This window comes from Anopheles coluzzii, chromosome X (assembly GCF_943734685.1).
Source record: "Anopheles coluzzii chromosome X, AcolN3, whole genome shotgun sequence".
Taxonomy (NCBI): domain Eukaryota; kingdom Metazoa; phylum Arthropoda; class Insecta; order Diptera; family Culicidae; genus Anopheles; species Anopheles coluzzii.
In genome coordinates, this window is record NC_064669.1 from 19,905,862 (window position 1) to 19,929,287 (window position 23,426).

Below are 23,426 nucleotides of genomic sequence, written 5' to 3' on the forward strand. Positions count from 1 at the left end.
TTTTCTCTTTGGTTCAGTCTCGAGTAACTCATAAGTTTCCGTGGACAATGCCCCCTCCTGGGTCATGGACTCCCATGTTCACGTTTTTTTCTCTCTCTCTCTGTCTTCCTTATCACGACTTGTATCACTGGAACTCTATACAGGTGTCCCCCGAGATACGACTGTATTTGGGACCGAAAAAATGTCCCAAAGGAAGGCGTAACTCGAAATAGTCGTATGTCGAATATCTGTGAATATAAAGTTCATAACTGAAATTGAAGAGTCGGAATCTATGAAATCGTGTATTTTATTTAAAATAATGTACAATAATGTATTAGTTTCCACCAAAAGCCGTTTACACAATATAGATATTCAAGACCGGGGAGTTGCAGAATCTGTGGAAATGTATTTGTAACGATTATCAGCAAAGAAATTCAAAAAAATACATCAATTTCGTCTCAATTACAACTTCTAAATGTCAAAATCAAAATCGTCGTATCTGCGAATCGTCGTAACTCAAGGGGGTCGTAACTCGGGGGACGCCTGTATCCCACACACACACACACTCTGAAATCGTCACTTTGAAAACCAAAAACACGTTGTTTCACCTCGGTGGTCGAACTTCGTATGCTCATTTGACTCAGTCAACCAACTTGTATTTAATTTGAAACAACACAACAATAGGTTAAAATGTGTTCAAATCTAATTTTTTGTGTTTGGCATTAATCTGGCTTGTAAAAAAACTAGATACAATTATTTCGGACGAAGCAAAATTGTCGCGCGCGACGAGTAGCTCTCTTTGCAAAATTGAGCTACTTTTTGTCGCGCGCGACGTTTTCGCTGTAAGTCTTTTTGGACGGTCATACGCGATTTTCGCGGTACCGCGACGATCTCGATTCGTCTATTTCCAGCCTTACAATCTGGTTGAAATGTTATTTTAGGCTGGAAATAGACGAACCGAGACCGTCGCGGTGCCGCGAAATTCGCGCCTTGTTTATAACAGTTGTAGAACAGTTGGGCTGTCAAATCTTCCGCGCCTCCGATCGCGCCTGCTGTTTCGCAGAGATACCCAACTTCGGTATTCCTGAGATTTTCGCGGTAGCGCGAACCGATTGTTTTCACTTTTTCTGGTGAATTCGTTTGAAAAAATGTGTAGGGAAAAGAGTTTTGCATTTTATTTTGCATAAACTATATGAAATAACCAATTTGATTCGAAAATTGATAAACATTATTTCTTCTTGGCACATTCAATTGTCACCAGACCTCGGATGGTTCCATACACGAACCGCGATTATCTCGCCTATCTGTCAGATTTTATAACAGAATTGACAGCTCAAGTCATACGCGATTTTCGCGGTACCGCGACGATCTGATTCGTCTATTTCCAGCCTTACTCTCTATTCAACACTTTGGCTTTTTTGTTTGTTTTGAATTGGCGGCCAACGCATTCCTTTGTTCCACTCCTTCTTTGTACACATATTATCTTTGTATCACGTTTTATGTTGTCCTTTAATTCTATTTTATTCAAATCATGCCAGCGATTGGGCCTTCCGTCGCATTTCGCAAGCACTCGTTGCATTTTCCTCGCAGTAGCACACCGAAAAAAGCTGTTTATTATGACGTTTCCCGTTTTTTTGACAACACCGAGCAGGCACACGAAAGGTTCAGCCCTGTTGTGAAGTTTGCAGGGCAAAAGTGTTTTCCCCCCGAAACACAGCGACAACACTGGCGCAGGCCGAACGCGAAGTTTATTTTGTATCAATATTTGGCTAGTCGATGCGACACATTTTTGTTGTTGTTTTCGTCTAGCTTGCTGGAAAGGCAGTGGAGGAAGACGGTGGGAAAATAGGGGTACCCTCCGGTCGCGCTTGCAAGCAAAATTAAGTCCATCCGGACGGATTCGTAACACGCAGCTGGTAAAAATAAGTTCCCTTGCTTCCAACAGCACAAGCAGCGACGAAAGTGAATCACCGAAGCGAACACACTCCGCCATTTTTCGGTGGGAAATCGCAGTGCAAAATCAGAAGTATTGTTGGTTACGGCGTGATAAGCTGCGTGTATGTAAGAGTATTCAGTTCCTAGGGAGATCGAAGAGGCTTTTTTATTTTAGTTTTTGGTGTCCCAGTGGGGCCAGCGAAAATGGAGCACGGAGCTGTGTGTGCGTGTGTGTGTGGTGTATGTGTGTGTTTTCCCCCCTACTGTTGGCGCCAAACGCCCTGTTCCCAGCACACTATCAACGAAACATTTGAAATATAAAAAAATGTCCCAAAATACCGATTGTCAACCCCCTCCCAATCGGATCGTCAATCAAATATTTCCACCGGCATCAGGAGACATGAACGTGCGGACAGACTCTCTGTTCCTTCCGTGCCATTAGTGGCGCAGTTTCCCTGCTGCCAATTCCGCATATTACCTCGATCAACGTAGGATAGACGCGTAGCAGCAATCCTTCTACGATATTTCGTTACATCACTCATCAGCAAAGTGGCACAAGGGGCGGATGCAGCCTAACATTATGTTACACTGGCTGACGTTATAATCAAACAGCATTAACGCTCCTCCAATAAGCTAGAATAGAACGACCTCGGAAGTGTTGGGCCAATAATTAATAGTTTTTTTTCCTCTCTTCTTTTTGTAGATCTGTACCATCTGGAGGCTGGACCGTGCTGGTGTGGGCATTTTAGCTGAAATCGAACCAGAACTGTGTGCATCGGAACAGGTGGCCGCTGGACCAGCGCCCGTCAACGAGCAGTGGCGCACCGGGACCGGGAACCAATGTAAAGCGGATATCATCCCGCTCTGGAGCAAAGCATCTCGGCGCGGTACGGTTCGATGTGTATCGATTGGAGCAGCGAAAGAGAATGCTTCACCGGTGCCGTGGCAGATCGACGGTATCGTGGCCAAGGGCGCCCGTTGCGGCCATCTCTGCTGGACGCTGACACTCAATGACACGCACGCGCGCCTGTACTGCTGTTCGCGCGCCAAAGCATGTACGCATCCGGGAGCAGCAACTGCTTTGCGGATATAAGCAACTTCCAGGAGCTGCGCTTTACCGCGCCCGCCACCGTGCAGGAGCTTGACACGGTCGAGCTGAACGAGGCCGCCGATTCGCTGGCTGCCCATGTCTCCCTACATTTCTCCTCCCCGGGCACGTCCCCCAGGAGCAGCAGCACCAACCACACCAATGCCAATGCCAGCATCAACACGAGCGTCGCTCCAGCCAGCACCATCAACGGGTATCGGGTACCGGTGGACGATGTGGTGGCGGTTACCTGCTTACTGCCCGACAAGGCGATCGCGTACGAGCTGCCGAAATCACCGGATGACCAGCAGTTCGAGCGGAGCTACACGCCGCCCGCCCACGACCTCGGGGCGTCGGACACCGGCGTCGGTCCGCCCGCGAAGCAGGCGAAAGGGCCGATCGGCCGCAAGCAGCACGGGGATGCGCGGGTCTGCTGCTTTGCGCTGCCCGTCGCCGAGGAGCTGCTAGGCTCGGTCACCACCTTCTACCCGTCGGGCGATCCGGAGAACGGGCAGACGCTGCGCACGAGCGCCCGCGTCAAGTACAAGATGCGCATGGACTCGATACGCAGCAGCACGCCGCCGCTCGCCGAGCGGAAAGACCCGGCCAAGCCGCTCACATCGACGCTCTCGAAAACACCCAGCCAGCCGAAGCAGATGCGCGTCGTGTGGAGCAACCACGACAAGAACCTGTTCTTCGAGGCGCTGAACGAGTACGGGAAGGACTTCGAGGCGATCCTGAACTATCTGAACACGAAGAAGCGCCGGAAGGATAATGGCGAGCAGCAGGTGTTCAAGTCGAAGGACGTCCGCAACCTGTACTACCAGTTCAACCAGAAGGTGATGAAGTACGTCCACTTCTCGGACGAGGTGCGGAAGGAGGTGCAGGAGCTGTACGCGCTGATCAACTACGGCGAGATGCGGCGGAAGGTGCCGTTCCAGAACAAGAAGTACTTCCACAAGCTGAAGGATCTGGTGTACAAAGGCTTCACGACGGTGCGCGAAAAGGGAAAGAACATACGCATCAAGACGCCGCCCTGTCGGGCGCTGCGCAAGCTGAATCAGCTAGAGGAGTGGCAGGAGGAGATCAAGCTGCCGGCGAAGGTGGACGTACTGCTGAAGCCCTCGTCGATGGAGGCGTGGGGCCGGGTGCAGTCACTCGCGCAGAATCCTCGCGTGCGCATCACCGTCACGATCCAGAAGCGGCTGTCCGCGTTGCTGCAGCTGTTTCAGCAGAAGTGGCGCGCCCAGGACGTCCGGCTGGTCGATCGGCTCGACGAGATGAAGCGGCTGTCCGGCACGGTGTCGTCCAAGATAATGCGCCAGCGGTTGCAGCACGAGATACAGCTGTTCTCGCAGGTGGAGATTGGTGCGGCCGGCGCACCGCTGTTACGCTTCGTGCCCGCCCAGAACGTCGTGATCCATCGGCCGATGATCAGCTTGACCGACTTCCAGAGCAACACCAGCATCTGTCTCAACTCGTACGAGCAGCGGATCGGCGTCGCGGTGCCGGGCGAGACACTCTGCACCGGGGAGAAGCTCGCGGGCGGGTGCAAGGAGCGGCTGCCGGCCACAGGACGGCGCCAGCGCACGGACAGCAGCTCGGAGAAGGTGGGCAACGAGAGCAAAAAGCTCAAGTACGATGACGGCGGGAAGGAGCCGGGCGACGAGAAGCCACCGTACGGGCTGGAGCTGCTGCCGCAGGACGGGCCGGCGTTTGCGGAGCACTTCAAGTCACCGAACGCTTCGAACGAGTCGACCGAAATGAAGGATTTCCTCGGGTACGATGGAGAACACTGCGGGCCGTCCCGGACGGCCGACTGTGACGTGCTGCTCGGGGCCGGGCGACAGAGCGACAACTCGAGCGATGGGTTCGCGCTGCTGGACGGGGAGCTGCTACCGGGCGCCCGCTACCACCAAGACACGGCGGAAAGCTCGGCTGGCGAGGAACCGGTAAAGAGCTCGGTGGGTGAGGGTAGCGGGGCCGGCGGTACCGAGATGGGGAGCAGCAGCGGGCAGACGTGTGTTACGACTGTGACCGTCACCGCCACCACCACCACGACCGCAACCACCACCACTACTGTGACGCTGAAAAAGAAGAAAAAGTACCATCGGCGGAAGGGCGAGATGGGCAAGCCGAACGCCGCCACCCTGCCGTCGGCAAACCAGTTCCGGCCGCTCGTGTCGGAGGAACAGATGCAGCGGATACGGGACGGGTGGACGCTCGGGAGCGTGGGTGATCTGACGGTCGGCGATCTCTACATCATGTTCGGGGCGGAGATGAAGGTCGAGCTCGAGTACGACTGGGTGCGGGAGGAGACGGTCCAGCGGGCTGCTCCGGTGGTGCTGGGGCCGGAGATGAAGGAGTGTCTGGCATCGCAGGGCTTGTCGTCGGTCGAGGAGCGCGACTCGCCGAGGGAGCTGGTGGATGACAGTAAGCCCACGTGCGCACTAGCGGACCAGGAAGGCCGAGACCTTGAGCTCCCACCGAGCGCCGTGGACGAGGAGCTGCAAGAGGCGACGGTAAGTGTAAAGGAAGAGGTGAAGGAAACGCGAGGCTGCCCGGTCGACACGATCAGCCAGCGGCTGAAGCACCTGCTCTTTCTGGCCAGCCTGGCAAACAAGGACACAAAGAAGCGCACCGCCAACGGTGCTGCAGAGCGTAAACCAAAGGTACGTAACGGCTCGCGTGTTCGCAATCGTGCGCTGCAAGTTGCCACTGGAGCGGCGCAACGCTCGTTGCGACAAACTCGCCACGAGCAGCCTGCACTGTTTGGACTTTTGAGAGCGATTAATTAAAATTTCAATATCACTTACCAATTGCAGCGAGCGGAAGGCGACGGCGGCATCATATCGACGCAGGACGACTGTCTACAGTTCAAGCATCCGATGCTGCCCGTACGCAACCCCATCAACCATCTTGTGCCGGATCTTGTAAGTACTGTGTAGTTTCGCATCGACCGGCTTCCGCCTTGTGCTGCTCCGTCAGCATCTGACCGTTTTTTCCCCCGTTTTTTCCCCTCGATTGCAGCACGTTCCACCCCGCTACAAGCAGTCGCGCTGGTGGCGTTCGCGCGTCAACCGCCAAACGCTTCACCCACTGCTACCGAACATGGTGCGAGTGACACCCTCCGCAACAGTTACCTCAGCATCCTCATCTTCGTCGGCGGCTGCTTCGCCGGGTAGTTCGCAGGCAGCGACCTCACATACAGCCTCGGTAGTTCCGGCTGCCCCGATAGTACCGGTTGACGCAGACGGAGTCGAAAGCAGCATTCCAGCTGAACCGTTGAAACAACAAGAGCAGCACCTGCAATGCGGGAAGCTGTCGCAGCAGCCTGCGCCGGAGCGCACCAACGTCGTCACCTTCGACGAGCTGACGCTACCGAACGACCTCACTAGCTACACGCATCCAACGTCTTCCATCACGCCAACCCCAGGCAGGAATTGCAGCAGCACCGTCCCACCAGACGGCGAACTAAACACCCCGGTCAAAAAGCTGACCGGCGAAGTGTTGCCGCCCGACCTAAGCCTCAGTCTGTTCGACCTCTCCCTACCCTCCACCTCCTGCTCGATGATGGCGAATCTGTTTCCCGATCTCGTGCCGTCGGGCAGTGGTGCTACCCCATCCGGAGAGGCCCTGGCCCCGGAGGCGGTCATTGACGAGAAAATGGTCGCGGCGAACCTGAGTGAACTGTCGCTGTCTGGGATATTCACCGGTCTCGAACCCTTCCCATCACCGGTTCGTCCACCAATCGATCCGGATGTAAGTTTTCAACTCGTCACGTGTGCGGGTTTGTGAGCAGCACTTGAATTACAGACCTCTCATGCTCCGTCTCTCTCTCTCTCTCTCTCTCTCTCTCTCTCTCTCTCTCTCTCTCTCTCTCTCTCTCTCTCTCTCTCTCTCTCGCTCCCTCTCTCTATATCGCTCTCCCAGGTGGACATGACTATGATGAGCGAAAGTACCGTCGACTACATCGCACGCTTTCAGGATATTGCGGAAAAGTTTCGCACCGAGCAGCACCATCCCTAGTCTAGGGGGCGGAGGGTGGCAGTACATCGTGTGCGCGTATCGCCCATCAAGCATCTATTCCTCCCACTCAGCCGTGAATCTCACCGTGCAGTGATGCAGTGACCTGCGCGGGTGTGCGAAAATGCAGAACACGAACAAAACGAAAAGCTGCCCCTATACATCCTACATGAAAAGGCCTGATTTAACGTAAACATGCCGGCACGAGGAGGCGTTTTGAAATCAGAGTAGCAGCGTGGAGGCTTCACCAGCGACATCGACAAAGTTTTGGGCCAAAAACGCAGCCAACAATTGCCTGTTTTTGTTTTTTTTTTTATTTTATTTTGGTCTATCCTGAAAGCTTTATGTCTCATTTACTGTACAATTTTCAGATAGTATTGTGTGTTTAATTTTGCTTACTTAACACACTGGTTGGAAGGCCGAAGGATCCTAGGGTTGTTGCGCTATAAGCTACAGTGAAGGTCACCTAAAGTCGAACACCTCAATTTTCACCTTTTATATGACTTTGCGGCACCATGGACAGTTCTATAGACCACCGCCCAAACTAGTTGATGGACCTTTAATACCTGATATCAAATGGTTTAAGACCAATATGGTGGTCAATATTGGCATGCCACGTGGTCATTTTGCTATTAAATGAAGACTGTCTGGTTTTCAGTGGACCACATACATTTCATACCTTTTATCACATTTGTGAATAGTGTTACGAGATTTTAAAATATATCTCTCTGAGTTTTTGCATGTGCATAGCTCAAGAATGTCCTAAAAGACGTGTGAAGAAAATTTTCGGATAAGTGGTCCAGGTGAATTGTGAAAACTTTGCGGCACAAGTCAGATAAAAGGTGAAAATATGAGGTGTCCGACTTTAGGTGGCCGCCACCGTATATGTTTTTATATTTCGTACCAAGCTTTATATTGTCACCGTACTATTTGAACCATTGAAGGAAAGCAAAATCAAGATCGTAGTTATTAAGAGACATTAAGTCAACAAAAAAACTGTTTAATTAGCACGATAATTAGTTGTAGAATTACGACCATAACGTTAGAAACAAATTAAGTTCTGTAGTATCGTATGTATAGCCTTAATTTGCTTGATAGTGTTATTATCTTGTTGTTTAAAAGTTTTTTTTCCAATACGTTTCGGCTAGAAGAGAGGAACTTGTATATCACGAATTAGGATAGGGAGTAGGACTTTTGTGTAGCTAAAGGATTACCCAGCGCAGTCACGAATTCTTGCATTATTTAGCCATCATGTTTTTTTTTGTTACATTTTTTTGTTTGTTTTTTCCCCTATTTTTCGGAAATAACGTTGGGTGAAAGAGACGACCTGTAGATCAGGACACAGGACAGAGAAATCGCACTATATACGTAGTTACACGATTGCTTAATACACAGTAACGAATTTAATACCAATTATATCTTCTTGAAGCGGTGGTGCGGGGAGGAATTGTGCCCCCCCACCTGAAAGCTATACAAAAGTATTACCAATTAACAAAACAAACAAACAAACGTGGGACATTTCGAAACTGAGATGACCTAATTATATCAGGAGTGTGTAAAACAATAGATTTAATAAGCTTTAACGGAATAACGGGGCGTCACACACATAAGTAGGCAACACGGGCAGTCGTGTACAACAACGGAAGGCAGTTATTTGTTAGCTATCTACATTGGACGAAAACCCCTCAAACATTAAGCCATGTTATCTACGTTGTTGTATATTGAACAGAATGCAACAGAATGGCAACAGCTGCAGCACACACCTTGTTACCGTTTTGTCTTGTTCGCTTTATTTCGCCGGACGTCCAGTAGTTCAGCACACAGCGATAGAGGAAAGGGTTTGTCCCTTTTTTTTTTCTTAAGAAGATAATTTATTTAACACGTTGACTGCGGCTCCCTCACTGCTTTGCAAGTACAATTTATAACATTGTTTGCAAGTATATTTCATTTGAAGAAGGAAAAAAAGCTAATTCAGACTGGTATTAGTATTGACTTATGAACCAAGGGTTAATGCATGAATCGGAACATGTATCATGTTGTCTCTGTGTCTATAAAATCTTAGAAGTAGAAAACCAAACCGTTTAGGTCATAATTGTGTTTATACGTGTCATCATGAGCATCTGAGCTTAAAATGAGTCAATTTTACGCTTCACTCATAAGCTGATAAGTTTCTCTAGTTGTGTGATATTGCTATCGATCGCTATGCTCACGGAAAATGTTGCTATCACAGAGGAATCCGGGGAGCATGTCGTTCAACGTGTTAAAGCTTCTGTCTTGAGTTTTCTTCATTGGGAGACTGTGTGTACAGCACGGTAAATTATTGACCTTAGTAGAGGATTCTTTTTCCTTCTGTTTTGACGATTAGATATGAGGAAGAAGGACGGATTTATTTTTTTATCACGATATAGGAAGGGGAATATACCCGGAACGAGATGGCAAAGATGTACAGAAAGATCCATTTAATGTGAACCGAATAAATACAACTTTAAAAAAAATAATCCATTCCATCCTCTGATGCAACCAATCTGTTTGGCTGGTGAGTTGTAGTAGTGTTGGGTGAATCCGATTCAGATTTGTGAATCTCAATGAATCCTTGAAATGATTCACTAAATCTGAATCTCGGCTGCAAAGATTCATTAATTTCTAAACATTCATGAATCTCCAAAGATTAGTAAAACTTAAAAGAATGAACGAATCGTAAATCTCCAAAGATTCATAAACCTTAACCTTCTCATTATTCTTCTTCTTAGCGTAGCAACCTACGTAGTCATGCCAGCCTATACAGGCTTTCGACACTTCTTGGCAAGTAGCAAGCAGCCGGATATTTCGTTTTGCTACGGGTAGGCATGGCTTGAACCCACGATGGGCATGTTTTTAGGTGGGATCGCGCAAATTAAATATTTAGAACATCATATAGCGCGTGGCCACGGAGCTGAAAAAATGTTGAAAATTTTTTCAACTTTGTCAAAATTGCTTGTCAACTGCAAAAAAGAGCTTTTCTCGTGGCCGCACCAAAAACATACACAAGAGCGAAAAAAAGCTCCAACATCTGAATATCATCGATATTTTGTTTAAGAAGTACTAAATAGGTACATACATCAATTAGAATCATTTATTTTAGCATTATTATCATAACAATGGGTCACAACTGCGCCAAATAGCTGTTTGTTTACGCTTTTTCACGAATTTTGTCCAATTTTGTCAACTTTTTTTCCTGGCTGCTCCAGGTTACAAAATTTTGACAAAAGCTCAAAAAAGTGACAAAAGCTCACATTTTGAAAAATTTGTCAGCATTTTGTCACTCCCATGGCCTTTCGCTTATACATCTCATGAACCCCTGGAAAGATATGAATTTTAATGAATTTAATCTTTGAAGATTCATTTATCTTTCGAGATTCGTGAGTCATTGGAGATTAATGAATCTTTCGAGATTGGTGAATCCTGGGAGATTCATGAATCTTTGAAGGGTCGGTCGAAATTCTAATTCACTGAAGATTCATATGAATGAAACTGAATGAAAGATTCAAGAAACCCAACACTAGTGAGTTGGGTTGGGCTGGTAATGGTGCATGGCGAATGGTCACTATAAAAGACGAAGAAGGAAATTGGGGTTTTTAAAAAGCATTTATAAGCATATTTAGCAAATGTTTTTTGTTTTTTTTCCAGTTGGGAATGCTGTGTGAAGTTTTTTTCCCTCCTTCGTAAATTCGGGGAAATGAACTACAAAAAAAAAAAAACACTCACACCCTCGAGGCACGTTAACGACGGTATGTGTGTTGGTGATGGTTGCGCCGCGTAACGCGTACTATCTTATCGCCGCTATCTTTCCTATCGATATGTGTGTCTCGCTGCACTATCGTTCTCAAAAAAAAACTAATACCACGATCCGCAAACCATTAAAAAAAAATGGCTGGAAGCGAGGAAGAGTGTCCAGGGGGGCGGTCGCACCGTATAGCGACACATATAGGACGGCGCGCGCGAGCACGAGACACATGTAGCGCAAAGAGCGCAAGCATGTGCGTGGGGCTTGCGTGTGTGCGCGAATGCGCGACCCTTCACGTACGTCGCGCATACACGGTGCCACGGACTGGTGTGGTGCGTGTGTTGGTCTGTGTGGTCGCCGGTCTCGATTTCTGCTCCGCTATTAGCGGCTTAGTGCTAACGGTGGTTCGTCTCGGTGTGGATCTCGGTACGGTCGGCTCGTGCAGCGTTTCTCGCCCTGGGGCAGGGGAGAGAGGGAGATGAAGGTCCCGATCACAACGGTGCACCACGGTTCGCGCAGTGCCCTATGAATCAACGCTTCACACCGCATCATCAATCAAACTTTTCCAAAACTCTTCCACTGTCGAGCGAATAGACTCTGCGTTGCAATCAAATGCTCCGAGGCGGCGGCGTAACGGTGCATCGTCCTGCAACGCACGCTTCTTCAGTATCCGTTCACCCCGACGCGCTAATCGAGCGATACAAGGTCCACGATGGTGAAGGACCGCCTGGCCGAGTTGAAAGGCGTAAGTGCAAAGAAAAAGCGAGAGCAGTGGGAGCGCCTGCAGTTTTGCGAACCGGTTCGTGTCCACCGTTCTACTCACCGGATGCATGCTCCCACTCCTCGTTACTGTTGAAACGTTTCTCAATTAGTGCCAATTAGTGTCCATCGGTCCCTGTGTGGTTCGCGACGGTGCGGTTTAGTTTGTTTTTTGTTTGTTTTTTTCCCCGCCATCTAGTTTACCGACAATTGAATCGCGAATGCTTCGAACGACGTTTTGTGCACTCCAGATATACACAGTTCAATCAGCTAATTTGCGGGTGGGCCTTGGGTTGTTCTCTGTTGTTTCATTTTAACACCGCAGAAAAGTAAGTACGCGAATCAAGGGCCGCAGGATGGGGCGTCCGAGGTGGCCATGCCGCTCACCAGGTCACAGGAGGAAATTTTTGAAAATCTCGAAAAGGTAGGCCTTACGCATAGCACCATCCCAACGGCGACGATGGAAGAAGAAAGTTACTAATCTTGTGAACTAATTGCTGTCACACACAGTTTGCACAGCTCACTGCCTGGATACAGACGATACGAGGCAACATTACAAAAATGCGGCAACAGATCGGGTCCTCCAAGTTCCACTACAACGACAAACGTAATAGTGATTGAAACGTGGCTTCAGAGCCATGCTTCACAAAAGACTTAAAATTGTCCCAATTCTCAACTTTTTTTTCGGGGGTTTCTTTGCTACTTCCAACCCGCGCACGTACAGCCATCCGGGATCAGGTGGAGGAAAGACTGAAGGAAAACAATCAGCTCTGCCAGCGAATTTACACCACGATCCGACAGCTCGAGTCTGATCTCGGAGAGGACTGCATCCGAACCGGGGTGCTGTTTCGCATCAAGAACACACAGTTCCTGGTGATACGGGACGACTATCTCAGCGCGTACCGGGAGCACGAGGAGTTCGTGGCGTACTACGAGCAGCGCATCATGGCTCTGATGAAGCTGGAAGCAAAAGCAAGTAAGCATTCGTTTGCAGCAGAGGGAGTGGAGCTATCAACCTTCATTGACCGACGGGCAATTCCAACTGTGTTATTGTAGTGAGCTACAACATCACGGACGATGAGGCGCTGGAGCAACTCACCGGCAATCAGATGTCGCCTTTCGTAGGCAATGTAAGCAGCAGACCTAGCATGTCCATTAGAGTATCCCTATTCAATTACTAGCAGTATCCGGTAAAGCATTCGATTTTTTGCTATCTCTTTTCTCAACCACTGCATCCAGCTGCTGGAGGAAACGGAACGGGAGCGGCAAAAGCTGCGCGACATCATGACCCGCCACAGCCAGCTGGAAGCGCTCGAGAAGTCCCTAGTGGAGGTGCGGGACATGTTCGTGCGTATCTCGAGCCTGGTGATGGAGCAAGGCAGCCTGGTGCAGGTGATCGAGTACCACGCGCAGCAGGCCACGCTCAACACCGATCACGGTGCGCACCAGCTGCAGAAGGCGCGCGAGTATAAGATTAAGGCGCTCAAAAAGCGCACCTGTCTGCTGATCTGGGTTAGTACCGCTCTCGCGGTGTTGCTGTTTTTGGTCATCGTTTTCTAGCCCAAAACCCGCCCGTCTGCCTTATTTACATGTCTACTTCTATAGTATCTTGCCCGATGGTATTGGTTTAGTCTTCTTTTCATCTCCACAGCTTTTGTGAGAGACAGAATTTATTCACAGTGGGACACAGTCACGTAGACAAACCCAGAGTTTTCCAAAAGCACATCGCAAACGCCAAACGAACGTGACGAACTGATTCCATTTTGACTTGCTGTGGTTGAACGTAGCACGAATTTAACGTGTGTGTTCTGCTTTACTTCTCCGATAGGGTATTCTCCGCCGAGGGGACGTTCTGCATTAAGGTGGTACAGATAAATTCAAAAAAGAAAAAAAACGAGCGCATCTCGTTTTAACAGTCGTACTTTAATGTTACAATGAATGAACTATTTGATTCATTTTTCCTACTGTACATCATCTTCTATTTCAACATAAAAAACTCCCCAAAATTACATTGATCTTTAGATGCTTCATAAAAAATACAAAAAAAAAAAAACAGAACAATCAGTCCTGCAATCCTCATTTTTTCGTAAAGTTGGAATCAAAAATAAACTATACACAATTTTGAGTACCGTATCGTAAAACGTGCGTCGCTAATACGCTTATGGTCCTTATGCACCCGAATTGCTCGACCAGTCAGCTTTGCGCGATCTTCCGCGACTAAACGTTCATCAGGTTTAAATCGGCCAGCGATACATCGGTCACAAGATTGCCGGCCGCGTCCTTCAGCTGGTCGGTTGCTTCGACCGACGACGAGGAGGACGGGTTATTGTTGAACATTTCGATCGGCAGCTCACCCTCCGGTATGACCTGCGGCACGATCTGGCGCGACTGCAGATGCCGCTCGAGCTCCTCCTTGGTGATCTCCATCGCTACCTCGTCAACCGACACGTCCAGGTCCGAGTTGGAGGTGGAGGTGGCCAACAGTTCGGTCGGCACCTGGGACATCATGGATAGCGGGAACTGGTACGCGCTGCTCGTCGCCGGCTGCTGCACAAACGAGGGCGACTGGAAAAGGATGTGCTGGGAGAGTTGCTGCAGCTCGAGCTGGTCGATCTGCTGCTGCCGGATCTGTTCCAGCGGGCTGTCGATGTACTGTTGGATCGGGCTGTAATTGTACTGCTGCTGTCCTTGCTGCTGTTGTTGCCCCTGCTGCTGTTGCTGCTGCTGTTGTTGTCCTTGTTGCTGTTGTTGCTGCTGTTGCTGTCCTTGTTGCTGCTGCAGCTGTGGCTGCGGCTGTTGTAATAGTGGTTGTTGCTGTTGCATCAGCTGTAATTGTTGCTGTTGCTGAAGGATCTGCTGCTGCTGTGATTGCAGCAGCTGTTGTTGGGTTGGCATTAGCCCTGGCACTTGCACCTGCTGCTGCTGTGTCGTTTGCAATAGCTGCTGCGGCGGTTGCATCAACTGCTGGCGTTGGGTCTGCATTAGCGGTTGAGGTTGTGGCAACGGCTGCTGCTGCTGGGCTGCCTGCAGCAGCTGCTGCGACTGTGGTATCTGTTTGATCAGATCCATGAGCTTGTCCTGCTGCATGTGCAACAGCAGCCGATCTTCTGGGGTTAGCTGGTCTAGCACATCCTGCGAACTTTGGGCGAGCTGTTGTGATTGCTGAAGCAGCTGTTGCTGTTGCAGCGGTTGCGGAAGGGACAACTGATGTGGCAACTGCATCAGCTGCTGCTGCTGCTGCTGCTGTTGTAGCTGCTGTTGCTGCAGTGCCAGCTGTTGTTGTAATTGTTGCTGTTGTTGCTGCTGCTGCTGCTGCTGCTGCTGCTGCTGCTGCTGCTGCTGCTGCTGCTGCTGCTGCTGCTGCTGCTGATGCTGCTGCTGCTGCTGCTGCTGTTGTTGTTGCTGCTGCTGTTGCTGTTGCTGCTGTTGCTTTTTGGTAATCTTTTTGCCGCGACGCGCGGTAGTGACCGGTGGTTTCATTTGCGTGACCGTACTTTGCGAAGTGGACGGTTCGACCTTGCGCCGCTTGGGTTGTACCTCGACCCGGGCCGAGTCTTCCGACTCGACCGTTTCGTCGCTGTCGGACGATGACAGCACCTCCCGTTCGTACTCCGCCAGCCGGTCGAGCAGGAAGGACCGATCGCGCGTAATCTTCAGCAGCCGCTTCTGGTTGGCTCTCAGGTTGTTCTGAAAGAAAACATTCTCCTACGGACAGCGGTGAAGGTGGGGGAAGGTAGCACATTCGATTAGTTCCCGTGTCTCGAGAAGCGCCATGTGCCTTCCGCTTACCTGTATCAGTATCTTCACTTTCTTCTTCAGGTCGCTGTACATCGTCCGGAAGTCGGTGACGAACGTGACTGACTCCTCGTCGTCGCTCTCGTCCTCGCCGCCGCTGCTCACGTCCACAGCCGAGGCCGATTCGGTAATCAGCGTGGGAAGCGGGCTGCCCCGCGGCGCCGCTGATTCCTCGCTCAGCATCGACATCAGCGGGTTCGGTGGCTGCGGTTCCTCGTTGAGCATCGACATGAGCGGGTTCCGTTGCTGTGCTTCCTCGTTCATCGTGCGGCAGTACCAGCCCTCCAACATACTAGCCGCAACTTCTCGAGCCAGGGGGGTAGGTAACAGTTAATATTGTTTATGTTATTGTTAATAACAGTTAATGTTCCGTCTTTTCCGGCCCGTAGCCAAAACAATGCGAACGATCTCTAGCACTGCTTTAACTGGGCATTTAGAAGCACTTTGCAATCGGAGTGAGTTAACCGATGCAGCTTTAGCGCGATTCAAATCGTTCTCGCTGCTGTTTTTTTTTGCCTTACAATGCCCGGTGCTCGGGTGCGGGCCAATGACTGTGTCGGAACCAAGGTGTTATAAATGACAAGGTGAAGTTGTTCAGAGCAAAATGACATTTCTCGACTTGACACATCTCTACCGGGGGCTCCGGTCAAGGTGTTATAAATGACAAGGCGAAGTTGTTCAGAGCAAAATGACATTTCTCGACTTGACATTTCTCTTCCGGGGGCTACAGTATAAAAATCGGGAGGGGTGGTGCGGGGTAATGAAATTTGTATGCAGAGAGTGACAGATGTCCCCCACAATGTCGCCCAGCAAAAGCGGTAAAAATCAACCTTCTAAATACATTATCCTTGGTCGGAACCAAAGTGGGTAGAAAGGAGGTGTCGTCATGTAGAACAATTGGGCATCGAGGCTTTAGAAAAAAGCAATAACCAGGATCGACGACAGTTGTCAAATGCGACGAATGTTGCTGGTATTTGGATATGATAAATGAATTGTTTTCGTTTGATAAACATTTGTTTAGCATTAAAAAAATGTATTTTGCATCCACACTCCATAAATCGGCATTTTACACGTTATATTGCAACTGCTGCCTGTAAACAAATATCGACGGCTGTTGTCAAACTGAATCTCAAAATGGCAACATGCCAAACGCTAAGAAGACACCTCCTCTATATTCCACCAAGGTGGATTAAAAATATCAGGTGGTGGATTAGGGCCTTTGGGGGATCGCCATAGTTGAGGGACTTTACGTCATTTTAGAACCGTTAACCATTAGTTTCCGCACACAAAGCTTAGCAAATAGAACAGATTTCTTTATTATTATGTGCATTTTTGTGTGTCTATTGATTTTATCGAAAAAATGAGATATATTAACAAACGATTTGATGATTTGTTTATGCACGAAATATAAAATCATGTGAGTATGAGTTCTAATCTCACGTAAATTGTCCATGCGGCTCGTAGATAAAAAGGAATCAATGTAAAAACCGTAAAAAATAATTATTTCTTCATTTTTATCATCAAAAATGTTGAAGATACAATGAATTATAGAATAAATTCATGGAATAACACAAAATAACACACTTTAATCCATTTTTTAATGTAAAATAAGAACTCGTATAGTCCAACATATATTTTTAAAGAATATTTAATCGAAAAAATGCGGTAGATAAATTATATGAACAAATTTAACAAATGTAAACAAAGTTTGAATCCTGTGGACCTTACGTCAAGTGACGAATTGTCAAAATGCACTAGAGTCCACCACCTGATAATTTTAAATCCACCTTGCTTTTCCATCATCTGGTATTTTTAATCAACCTTGATGTCAAGTGACGAATTGTCAAAATGCTTTAACTTTCCCCACCTGATCTCCTTAATCCACCTTGGTAAGAACACACACGCGCACTGGCCTTGCGAGTTTCCCGCTGTAGTACGTATTTTTCACCGTTTTCATTTTCGCAAGTCTACCGATTAGTCATCAGTGGTGAAGCGTTGGGATAATAAAGAGAACCGATACAGAGCCCCCCCCTCCCCGTCACATGTGTGAACATATCGTGAAATAGGGCAGGAACAGCGACACACAAGCAAAACGCACCCAAAACCGTGAACCTTAAAATCTTATCGATTTTTTTTTCTCCAATTCGTTTGACTTGCTTCACCCGCTTCCACACTTCATCACCCTTACCATCTCATACCACATCCACACAGTGCATACGTCGGACGATAACCATTAGTGTGTACTGCTGGGCAGCGGTGGCAACGACGGGAGTGCGCGCCTCGAGATCCCTTCATCGCATCATGCACTGTTCATTATTTCATAACATTGGCCACGATAACAATTACTCATCGCTGCTGCATTGTTGTGCGGAGGAGAAGGAGGTGCAGCTGATTCAATGTGTGGCCGAGCTCGTCAGCAGCGTGAACAGTTCGGTGGAGCTTGTTGCGAACCGTGTCGAAATCGACGACGCTAACCACTGTCTTATAAAAGGGAAGCGTTCCTGATCACGGCCACCCAATATAGAAACACTGGGGTGTTCCGGTTGCCAGCTCTAATAATAAGCGAGATCGCGCGCACACGCTTCCTGTGCAAACCCTCCCTCCCTCTCGAAACCATCTCCAGATCCTTTCCATAGCGTCCCCTTACGGGAGTTGGCGAGTGTTAGTTTCCGAATTGCTGAAACGAAGTGTGCGCTTGTGTGTGATTATTTGTAATTAATTCGCGTAAAAGGCTAAAACTCTGCCCAAGTCCATATCAGGGGAGAAAAATAAAAACGCTTTCCTCCGTATAGAGTGATATCAGTGAATTTGTGAATTTGTGTGTGTGTGTGTGTGTCTGTTGTTTCCGGGAAAGCCTTTTTGTAGGTGGGTTAGAACACAGCTGCATCCGTTTTGCGGAAGGGGAGCTGAGTAGAGTATTCCGTTTTTCTCTCTTACCCCATCCCCAGCACTCCCGATCGTGGTTCCCCTTTGATGACACGTTTTTGTTTTCCCGTTGTGTGTCTTGTTTTGGCGCAGAATCAACCCCCTCCACATCTTCTTCCTTTGTTTTGCGGAAAATGCAATACCACCTTCCCACCTCCTTCTCAGCGCCATTACTATCAACCTTTCACACATGAACTTTCATAGGACACGGCGAAGCACACACAGGTTTCCCGATTTTCCTCAACGTTCGTGCCCACGCTTGCTAACCTCAAATACTTGGCTCTGCTTGCCAATACCTTCTCTGTCTCTGCTTGCCAATTTCATGTCCCCCATATTCCCATCCGCAGCCCTAAAGAAAACTGAAGACGCGATTTGCACTTCTTCCAAGCCTTCCTTTCCCTTTTTGTCTTATGCTTCTGTTTCTCTCTTTGCGTTTCTTTTCCTCATCTCATCTGACGTATGCGACGGGGTGTAATGAATTACATGTGCCGCTTGAGCACTGTTTCTGCTACAACTTTGCCTAATGTTATGGTTTTCGTATTTATGTATCTTCTAGGAAAGCGAATAGGGAGTGATTTTCATCTTTCAAACTTAGACAGGAAGAAAATTCTCCATCTCAAGCTCTCGTCAATCAGCCACGAGTCGAGGAATTAAAATCACACCAGTACACGACAGACGTACGCAATCAACCATGCCACGAAATAAGAAAAAACACGCAGGTGTGTATTGGTTTCACAGCTCCCGCTGTATTTGTAGTAGTTCTTTGTGAATTCACGAGGTCTCGCACACATTTACCAACGATGATGCTCCATTTCCCGCAAGGGTAGTGCGTGCGCTGCACCACCCCATACACATACTCACACGCACACACAGTCATACAACCGTGTCACTTCCAATGCGCGAAGAACGTTACGTCCTTGAGCACAAGCGTGATCCAGTGGTGGGAAGGTTTGTGGCTTACCTCGTTATGGAATGCAACCTAGTGACGTGTTCTTTGGAGCGCACCCACGACTCCGATCCGACTCCGGCTATTGTTAGTCCGATTTCGACTCCGGCAAAATCCGAACCTCTAGTTCTGCGCGGGGTCGGAGTCGTCCGGAGTCGCCCGGAGTTGTTCGGAGTCGTCCGCAGTCGTTTGGATTCGGAGTCGTCCGGAGTCGTCTGGAGTCGTTCAGAGTTGTTTGGAGTCGTCCGGAGTCGTTTAGTGTCGGAATCGTTCGGAGTCGTCCGGAGTCGTCCGGAGTAGCCTCCGGCTCCAACATATTCTGGACGACTCCGAACGACTCCGGAAGAATCCGAATGATTCCGCATGACTCTGCGCGACTTCGGACAACTCCAGGTGACTCCGGAAAATGCTGGGTGGAATTATCTTGCGGAGTCGGTTCCGAAATTATCGGAGTCGGAGCGGAGTCGACTCCGGATTTTTGAAAATTTTACCCATCACTAAATGCAAACCTTGCGAGGTGCTTGCGTGTGGATTTCGTGAGCTCCGCTTACTTCCTGACCGTTTAAAGCGCGATTTGAAAAGCGAGTTTTTTTTTTTTGTTTCAAGGACCGCCAGAGTTACAAGAAACAAGTTAGATCAAGCAGGACTTTTTCTCCTTCAAAGCAGTATTTTTACCCCGAGAACAATACCGCTTGTCGTCCCAGAATATCGCATAACCAGAAAAAGCTTGAAAAAACCACAAATAAAATTATTTTCTGGTTGCCATAGCTCTACGCACACACCTGTTCTAATGGCGCATTAGTGTGTGTTGGTATGTGCAACATGGGGGGTGTTGTAACTACATAGCTGTTTTTCGATGTAGCATTTCCCACTCTGGGAGAAGAGGGGGCCATTTTTGTACATCTGAGTTTATCCACTGTAAATAATTAAAAACAAAGAGAATGATTGTAATTTCGGATTCGCATGTCGTTTAGTTGAAGAAACGAAAAATTAAACCTATCATTCGTGATACACAGGCTTGTAACAGTTCGTTTGATTAGTTAAGATACAAGGTGATGTAATTTTTTAAATGATATTTATGAAGTATGAAAAAAGCATTCTTACATACTCAAATCAGAATCAAATGAAGTTTGTCTAAAAATATGGAAATCATTGGGAATTGGGAGGGAAGAAAGGAATGGGTCACAAGGTGAGAGCGATGCAAGCAGTTTGCGTGATAAGATAAGTTCCGTACAACAGCTAAACACAGTGGCTGCGCACGCGCTTACAGTTGAAATTTAATACCTTCTACCTCTCTCTCTCTCTCTCTCTCTCTCTCTCTCTCTCTCTCTCTCTCTCTCTCTCTCTCTCTCTCTCTCTCTCTCTCTCTGTCTCTCTCTGTCTCTCTCTCTCTCTCTCGCTCTCTCTCTCACTCTCTCTCTCTCTCTCTCTCTCTCTCTCTCTCTCTCTCTCTCTCTCTCTCTCTCTATCTATCTATATATCTCTCTCTCTCGCTTAATTTTCTTCCCCTTCATCTCAATAGCCGAGCAGAGCAATGATCTGTCCGACGACGAAACGTCGAACGATAATGCGAGTACGTACTCGTGCCATTCGGAGACGCAGCTAGGCGACGGTGGCGGTCCGAACGGTAGCGTCGAGTCTAGCGAACCGGGCGAATCGGCCGGTGTGGAGAAGTACGAGGAGAAGCTGCTGCAGGCGATCGAGAACGCGTCCGACAAGGCGCAGCAGACGCGCATCAATGCGTTCCAGACGATCAACGAGGTACTGGTGCACCACTACATCCCGGACTTTCTGGAGGACCGGAAGGTGACGGTGATGGACGCGGTGGAGAAGTCGCTCCGGCGCGGCAAGGGTGTGGAGCAGTCCTGGGCCGCCCGCATCATACCGCTGCTGGTGATCCAGATCGAGGCGCTCGAGGACATTGTCGAGCTGGTGACGGTGCTGAAGCCGGTCTTGCTGAGCACGGTCCAGGACGGGTCGGCGGCGTACGATGCGCGAGCCAAGTGCTGTGCGGCGCTTGGGCTGCTGTGCTTCGTCGGGGTGGACGATCTGGGTGAGATACTGCCATTGATGAAGGTGCTGCACAGCATTTTCGCTGGTAGCTTTCTGAAAGGCGACAACAGCCCGAGCGGTGCGAGCAGTGAGGCCGGTGCGCTGCACAGCGCAGCTCTGAGCGCGTGGTCGTTGCTGCTGACGCTGCTGCCGCCGGGCGAGTTTGTAGCACTGCTGGGCGGCTGTGCCGGTGCCGGTGTGGTACCGTCCGTCCGCCAGCTGGTCGGTATGATGCAGAGCCCGATATTGGAGGTACGCATGGTGGCCGGTGAAACGCTCGCGCTGATGTTCGAGCTCGGCCGGCATCATGACGACGAGTTCCTGGAGGAGGAGCTGCCCGACCTGATCGAGGCGACCCAGAAGCTGGCGACCGATGCCCACAAGTACCGGGCGAAGCGGGACCGCAAGGTGCAGCGGGCCACGTTCCGCGACGTGCTACGGTATCTGGAGGAGGACATTTCGCCCGAAATCAGCATCAAGTTCGGGCGGCAGCTACTCGTGCTGGACACGTGGGCCATCCATCATCAGTACACTTGCCTGCGGACCGCGCTCGGGTTCGGCATGAATGTGCATCTGGCGGAAAACGCGTTCGTGCGCGAGGTGCTCCAGCTCGGCCCAAAGGTGGACGAACCGAGGCGCCCGTACCGGTCGGAGAAGGCGGAACAGCGGTTTATCAATGCGGCGGCGTTCAAGGCGCGCACGATTTCGCGCGGCAAGAATCGAGACAAGCGTTCGTTTGCACTTAACTAAAGCGGATAGCGCTGCGCTTGGACGTTTGCGCTGTTAAGGATTTTCTGGGAACGATTGCGCAGGATGTGCCACTTTAAAGCCGCACCTGTTGCTCTCTCTCTCTCCCTCTCTCCCTGCCTAATAATTGTCATAATTAACAGGGATTGGTGTTTGGAGGTAGCACACCGGGGATGGTCGTCCTCCGAAATGCCAACTCACCTAGATAATTGTTACGATGCCGTCACTGGACACACAATCAAGGGGTCGAACATTTGGCTTAGCTCGATTGTTTTCTTTTAGTTTTTGCTATACTGTTGCAGGTAATAGGTTTAGTGGTTCATCTCGTCCCTCCTCATCCCGTCAGATTTACGAGTACCTTCGAACCCACGCGAAGGTGAAAAATAGCAAAGCTGTGAGCGGCGAGATTGTTAAGAAGGTGAAGTTGTGATTTTTGTTTTGTTAAAGATGTTTACCGATAGAAAAAAGGAAAAGCAACAGTGCTCATCGGTTGCCTACACCTTCGATGCGAATTGAAACATTTGCTCGTGGTCAAGTTGGCGGCTGTATATTTGCACTAAAAAAAAGAAAAAATAACTCCACCCTCCTCGTGGCTCCTTTCTGCATCACCAATCTCTTCCTCCACTAAACACTCCCGCACGCGTATGTGCTTTCCTTTGCCTCTTCACATATATTAGCCCGTTAAAGAAAATTAGCAAATTGACTAGATGCTAACACAGACGACTAGACGAGGAGATGTAGTTAGCGAGCGAGCGAAAACAAGAAGGTAACTTTTCCCGCATCCGAATAAGCGTCCGTTGCAAGTTTTTCGTTAACGTGTGTGTGTGTTAGGAACAAAATGATAAAAATACAAGCAGCGACAGAAAGTGAGATGAAATATGTTCTCTAAAACATTTGTGTAAATAATCGATTCTAACGGTGGTAAATAGCAAAAAAAAAAAAAGAAAAAATAAAGATTATCAATGGCAGATGCGGGGCACTAGTCCAGGAGCAAAAGAAATGTGCACGCGCGTTTGTAGGACTCCTTGATAATTAAACAATTGAATCAATGCTAAAGCACGAAACGCTACAATAGGAAGAGAAGAGGGAACGACATTGCGAACCTACGATTTGAATATGTATCGGAAAATGCTCATTAAAATTTATCTTACGGGACGGATAAAAACCAAAACTTATTGTTTACATTGTAAATTTCTGTTGGAACAAAAAGAAACCGGAATGATGACCGTGAGAAGTTATAAAAAATCGTCTTAAAATGGTAATACACCTGTTCTCACTTTCCTCTGAATCTTTATCCGGTTGCTATGGATCGCAATCCATGAGATTGGATCGCAATCAACTACGTCTGAATCGTTTGCAGCTACGTTTGGATCGTTTTCAGCAACGTTTGGATCGCTCTCAGCTACCTTTGG

The 23,426-nt window shown here is 48.8% G+C and overlaps 4 protein-coding genes across 8 annotated transcripts; 3 read left to right on the forward strand and 1 right to left on the reverse strand.

Annotated features, from left to right (window-relative positions):
• The first annotated feature begins 1,393 nt into the window (after nt 1–1,393).
• On the forward strand, nt 1,394–9,525 carry LOC120950416 (protein cramped). Of its 3 annotated transcripts, none has more exons than XM_040368426.2 (5): nt 1,394–2,040; nt 2,618–5,673; nt 5,827–5,934; nt 6,032–6,763; nt 6,935–9,525. In XM_040368426.2, exons 2-5 carry the CDS (start codon nt 2,968–2,970, stop codon nt 7,028–7,030), a joined length of 3,642 nt encoding a protein of 1,213 aa, XP_040224360.1. In that variant the 5' UTR covers nt 1,394–2,040; nt 2,618–2,967; the 3' UTR covers nt 7,031–9,525. The 3 variants fall into 3 exon arrangements, with proteins under 3 accessions (XP_040224360.1, XP_040224352.1, XP_040224370.1); XM_040368418.2 differs by having other exon boundaries at nt 1,394–2,036; XM_040368436.2 differs by having other exon boundaries at nt 1,394–1,895.
• Nucleotides 9,526–10,791: 1,266 nt separating this feature from the next.
• LOC120952338 (syntaxin-4) lies at nt 10,792–13,690 on the forward strand. The gene is made up of 6 exons (XM_040371620.2): nt 10,792–11,535; nt 11,875–11,973; nt 12,060–12,156; nt 12,274–12,525; nt 12,606–12,679; nt 12,789–13,690. The coding sequence occupies exons 1-6, from the start codon at nt 11,503–11,505 to the stop codon at nt 13,107–13,109; spliced, it is 876 nt and encodes a 291-aa protein (XP_040227554.1). The 5' UTR covers nt 10,792–11,502; the 3' UTR covers nt 13,110–13,690.
• LOC120952329 (putative mediator of RNA polymerase II transcription subunit 26) lies at nt 13,581–16,281 on the reverse strand. The gene is made up of 2 exons (XM_040371609.2): nt 15,339–16,281; nt 13,581–15,254 (listed from the first exon to the last, which is right to left on the reverse strand). The coding sequence occupies exons 1-2, from the start codon at nt 15,633–15,635 to the stop codon at nt 13,767–13,769; spliced, it is 1,785 nt and encodes a 594-aa protein (XP_040227543.2). The 5' UTR covers nt 15,636–16,281; the 3' UTR covers nt 13,581–13,766.
• A 913-nt stretch (nt 16,282–17,194) lies between these two features.
• Nucleotides 17,195–23,185, forward strand: LOC120949513 (interferon-related developmental regulator 2). 3 transcript variants are annotated; one of them, XM_040366874.2, is made up of 3 exons: nt 17,195–17,277; nt 18,826–18,988; nt 20,738–23,185. In XM_040366874.2, the coding sequence occupies exons 2-3, from the start codon at nt 18,961–18,963 to the stop codon at nt 22,015–22,017; spliced, it is 1,308 nt and encodes a 435-aa protein (XP_040222808.2). In that variant the 5' UTR covers nt 17,195–17,277; nt 18,826–18,960; the 3' UTR covers nt 22,018–23,185. The 3 variants fall into 3 exon arrangements, with proteins under 3 accessions (XP_040222808.2, XP_040222799.2, XP_040222816.2); XM_040366865.2 differs by lacking the exon at nt 17,195–17,277 and adding an exon at nt 17,284–18,209; XM_040366882.2 differs by lacking the exon at nt 17,195–17,277 and adding an exon at nt 17,284–17,450.
• The last annotated feature ends 241 nt before the right edge of the window (nt 23,186–23,426 follow it).

Bases quoted from the DNA above. Each gene is read 5' to 3' on its own strand.
- LOC120950416 (XM_040368426.2), top strand. From the start codon at position 2,968: ATGTACGCATCCGGGAGCAGCAACTGCTTTGCGGATATAAGCAACTTC. The intron at 5,935-6,031 runs GTAAGTACTGTG...CCTCGATTGCAG, and splicing joins ACCATCTTGTGCCGGATCTT to CACGTTCCACCCCGCTACAA. The intron at 6,764-6,934 runs GTAAGTTTTCAA...TCGCTCTCCCAG, and splicing joins GTCCACCAATCGATCCGGAT to GTGGACATGACTATGATGAG.
- LOC120952338 (XM_040371620.2), top strand. From the start codon at position 11,503: ATGGTGAAGGACCGCCTGGCCGAGTTGAAAGGC. The intron at 11,974-12,059 runs GTAGGCCTTACG...TGTCACACACAG, and splicing joins TTTTTGAAAATCTCGAAAAG to TTTGCACAGCTCACTGCCTG. The intron at 12,526-12,605 runs GTAAGCATTCGT...GTGTTATTGTAG, and splicing joins GAAGCTGGAAGCAAAAGCAA to TGAGCTACAACATCACGGAC.
- LOC120952329 (XM_040371609.2), bottom strand. From the start codon at position 15,635: ATGTTGGAGGGCTGGTACTGCCGCACGATGAACGAGGAAGCACAGCAA. The intron at 15,255-15,338 runs GTAAGCGGAAGG...CGCTGTCCGTAG, and splicing joins AAGTGAAGATACTGATACAG to GAGAATGTTTTCTTTCAGAA.
- LOC120949513 (XM_040366874.2), top strand. From the start codon at position 18,961: ATGCCACGAAATAAGAAAAAACACGCAG. The intron at 18,989-20,737 runs GTGTGTATTGGT...TCATCTCAATAG, and splicing joins AAATAAGAAAAAACACGCAG to CCGAGCAGAGCAATGATCTG.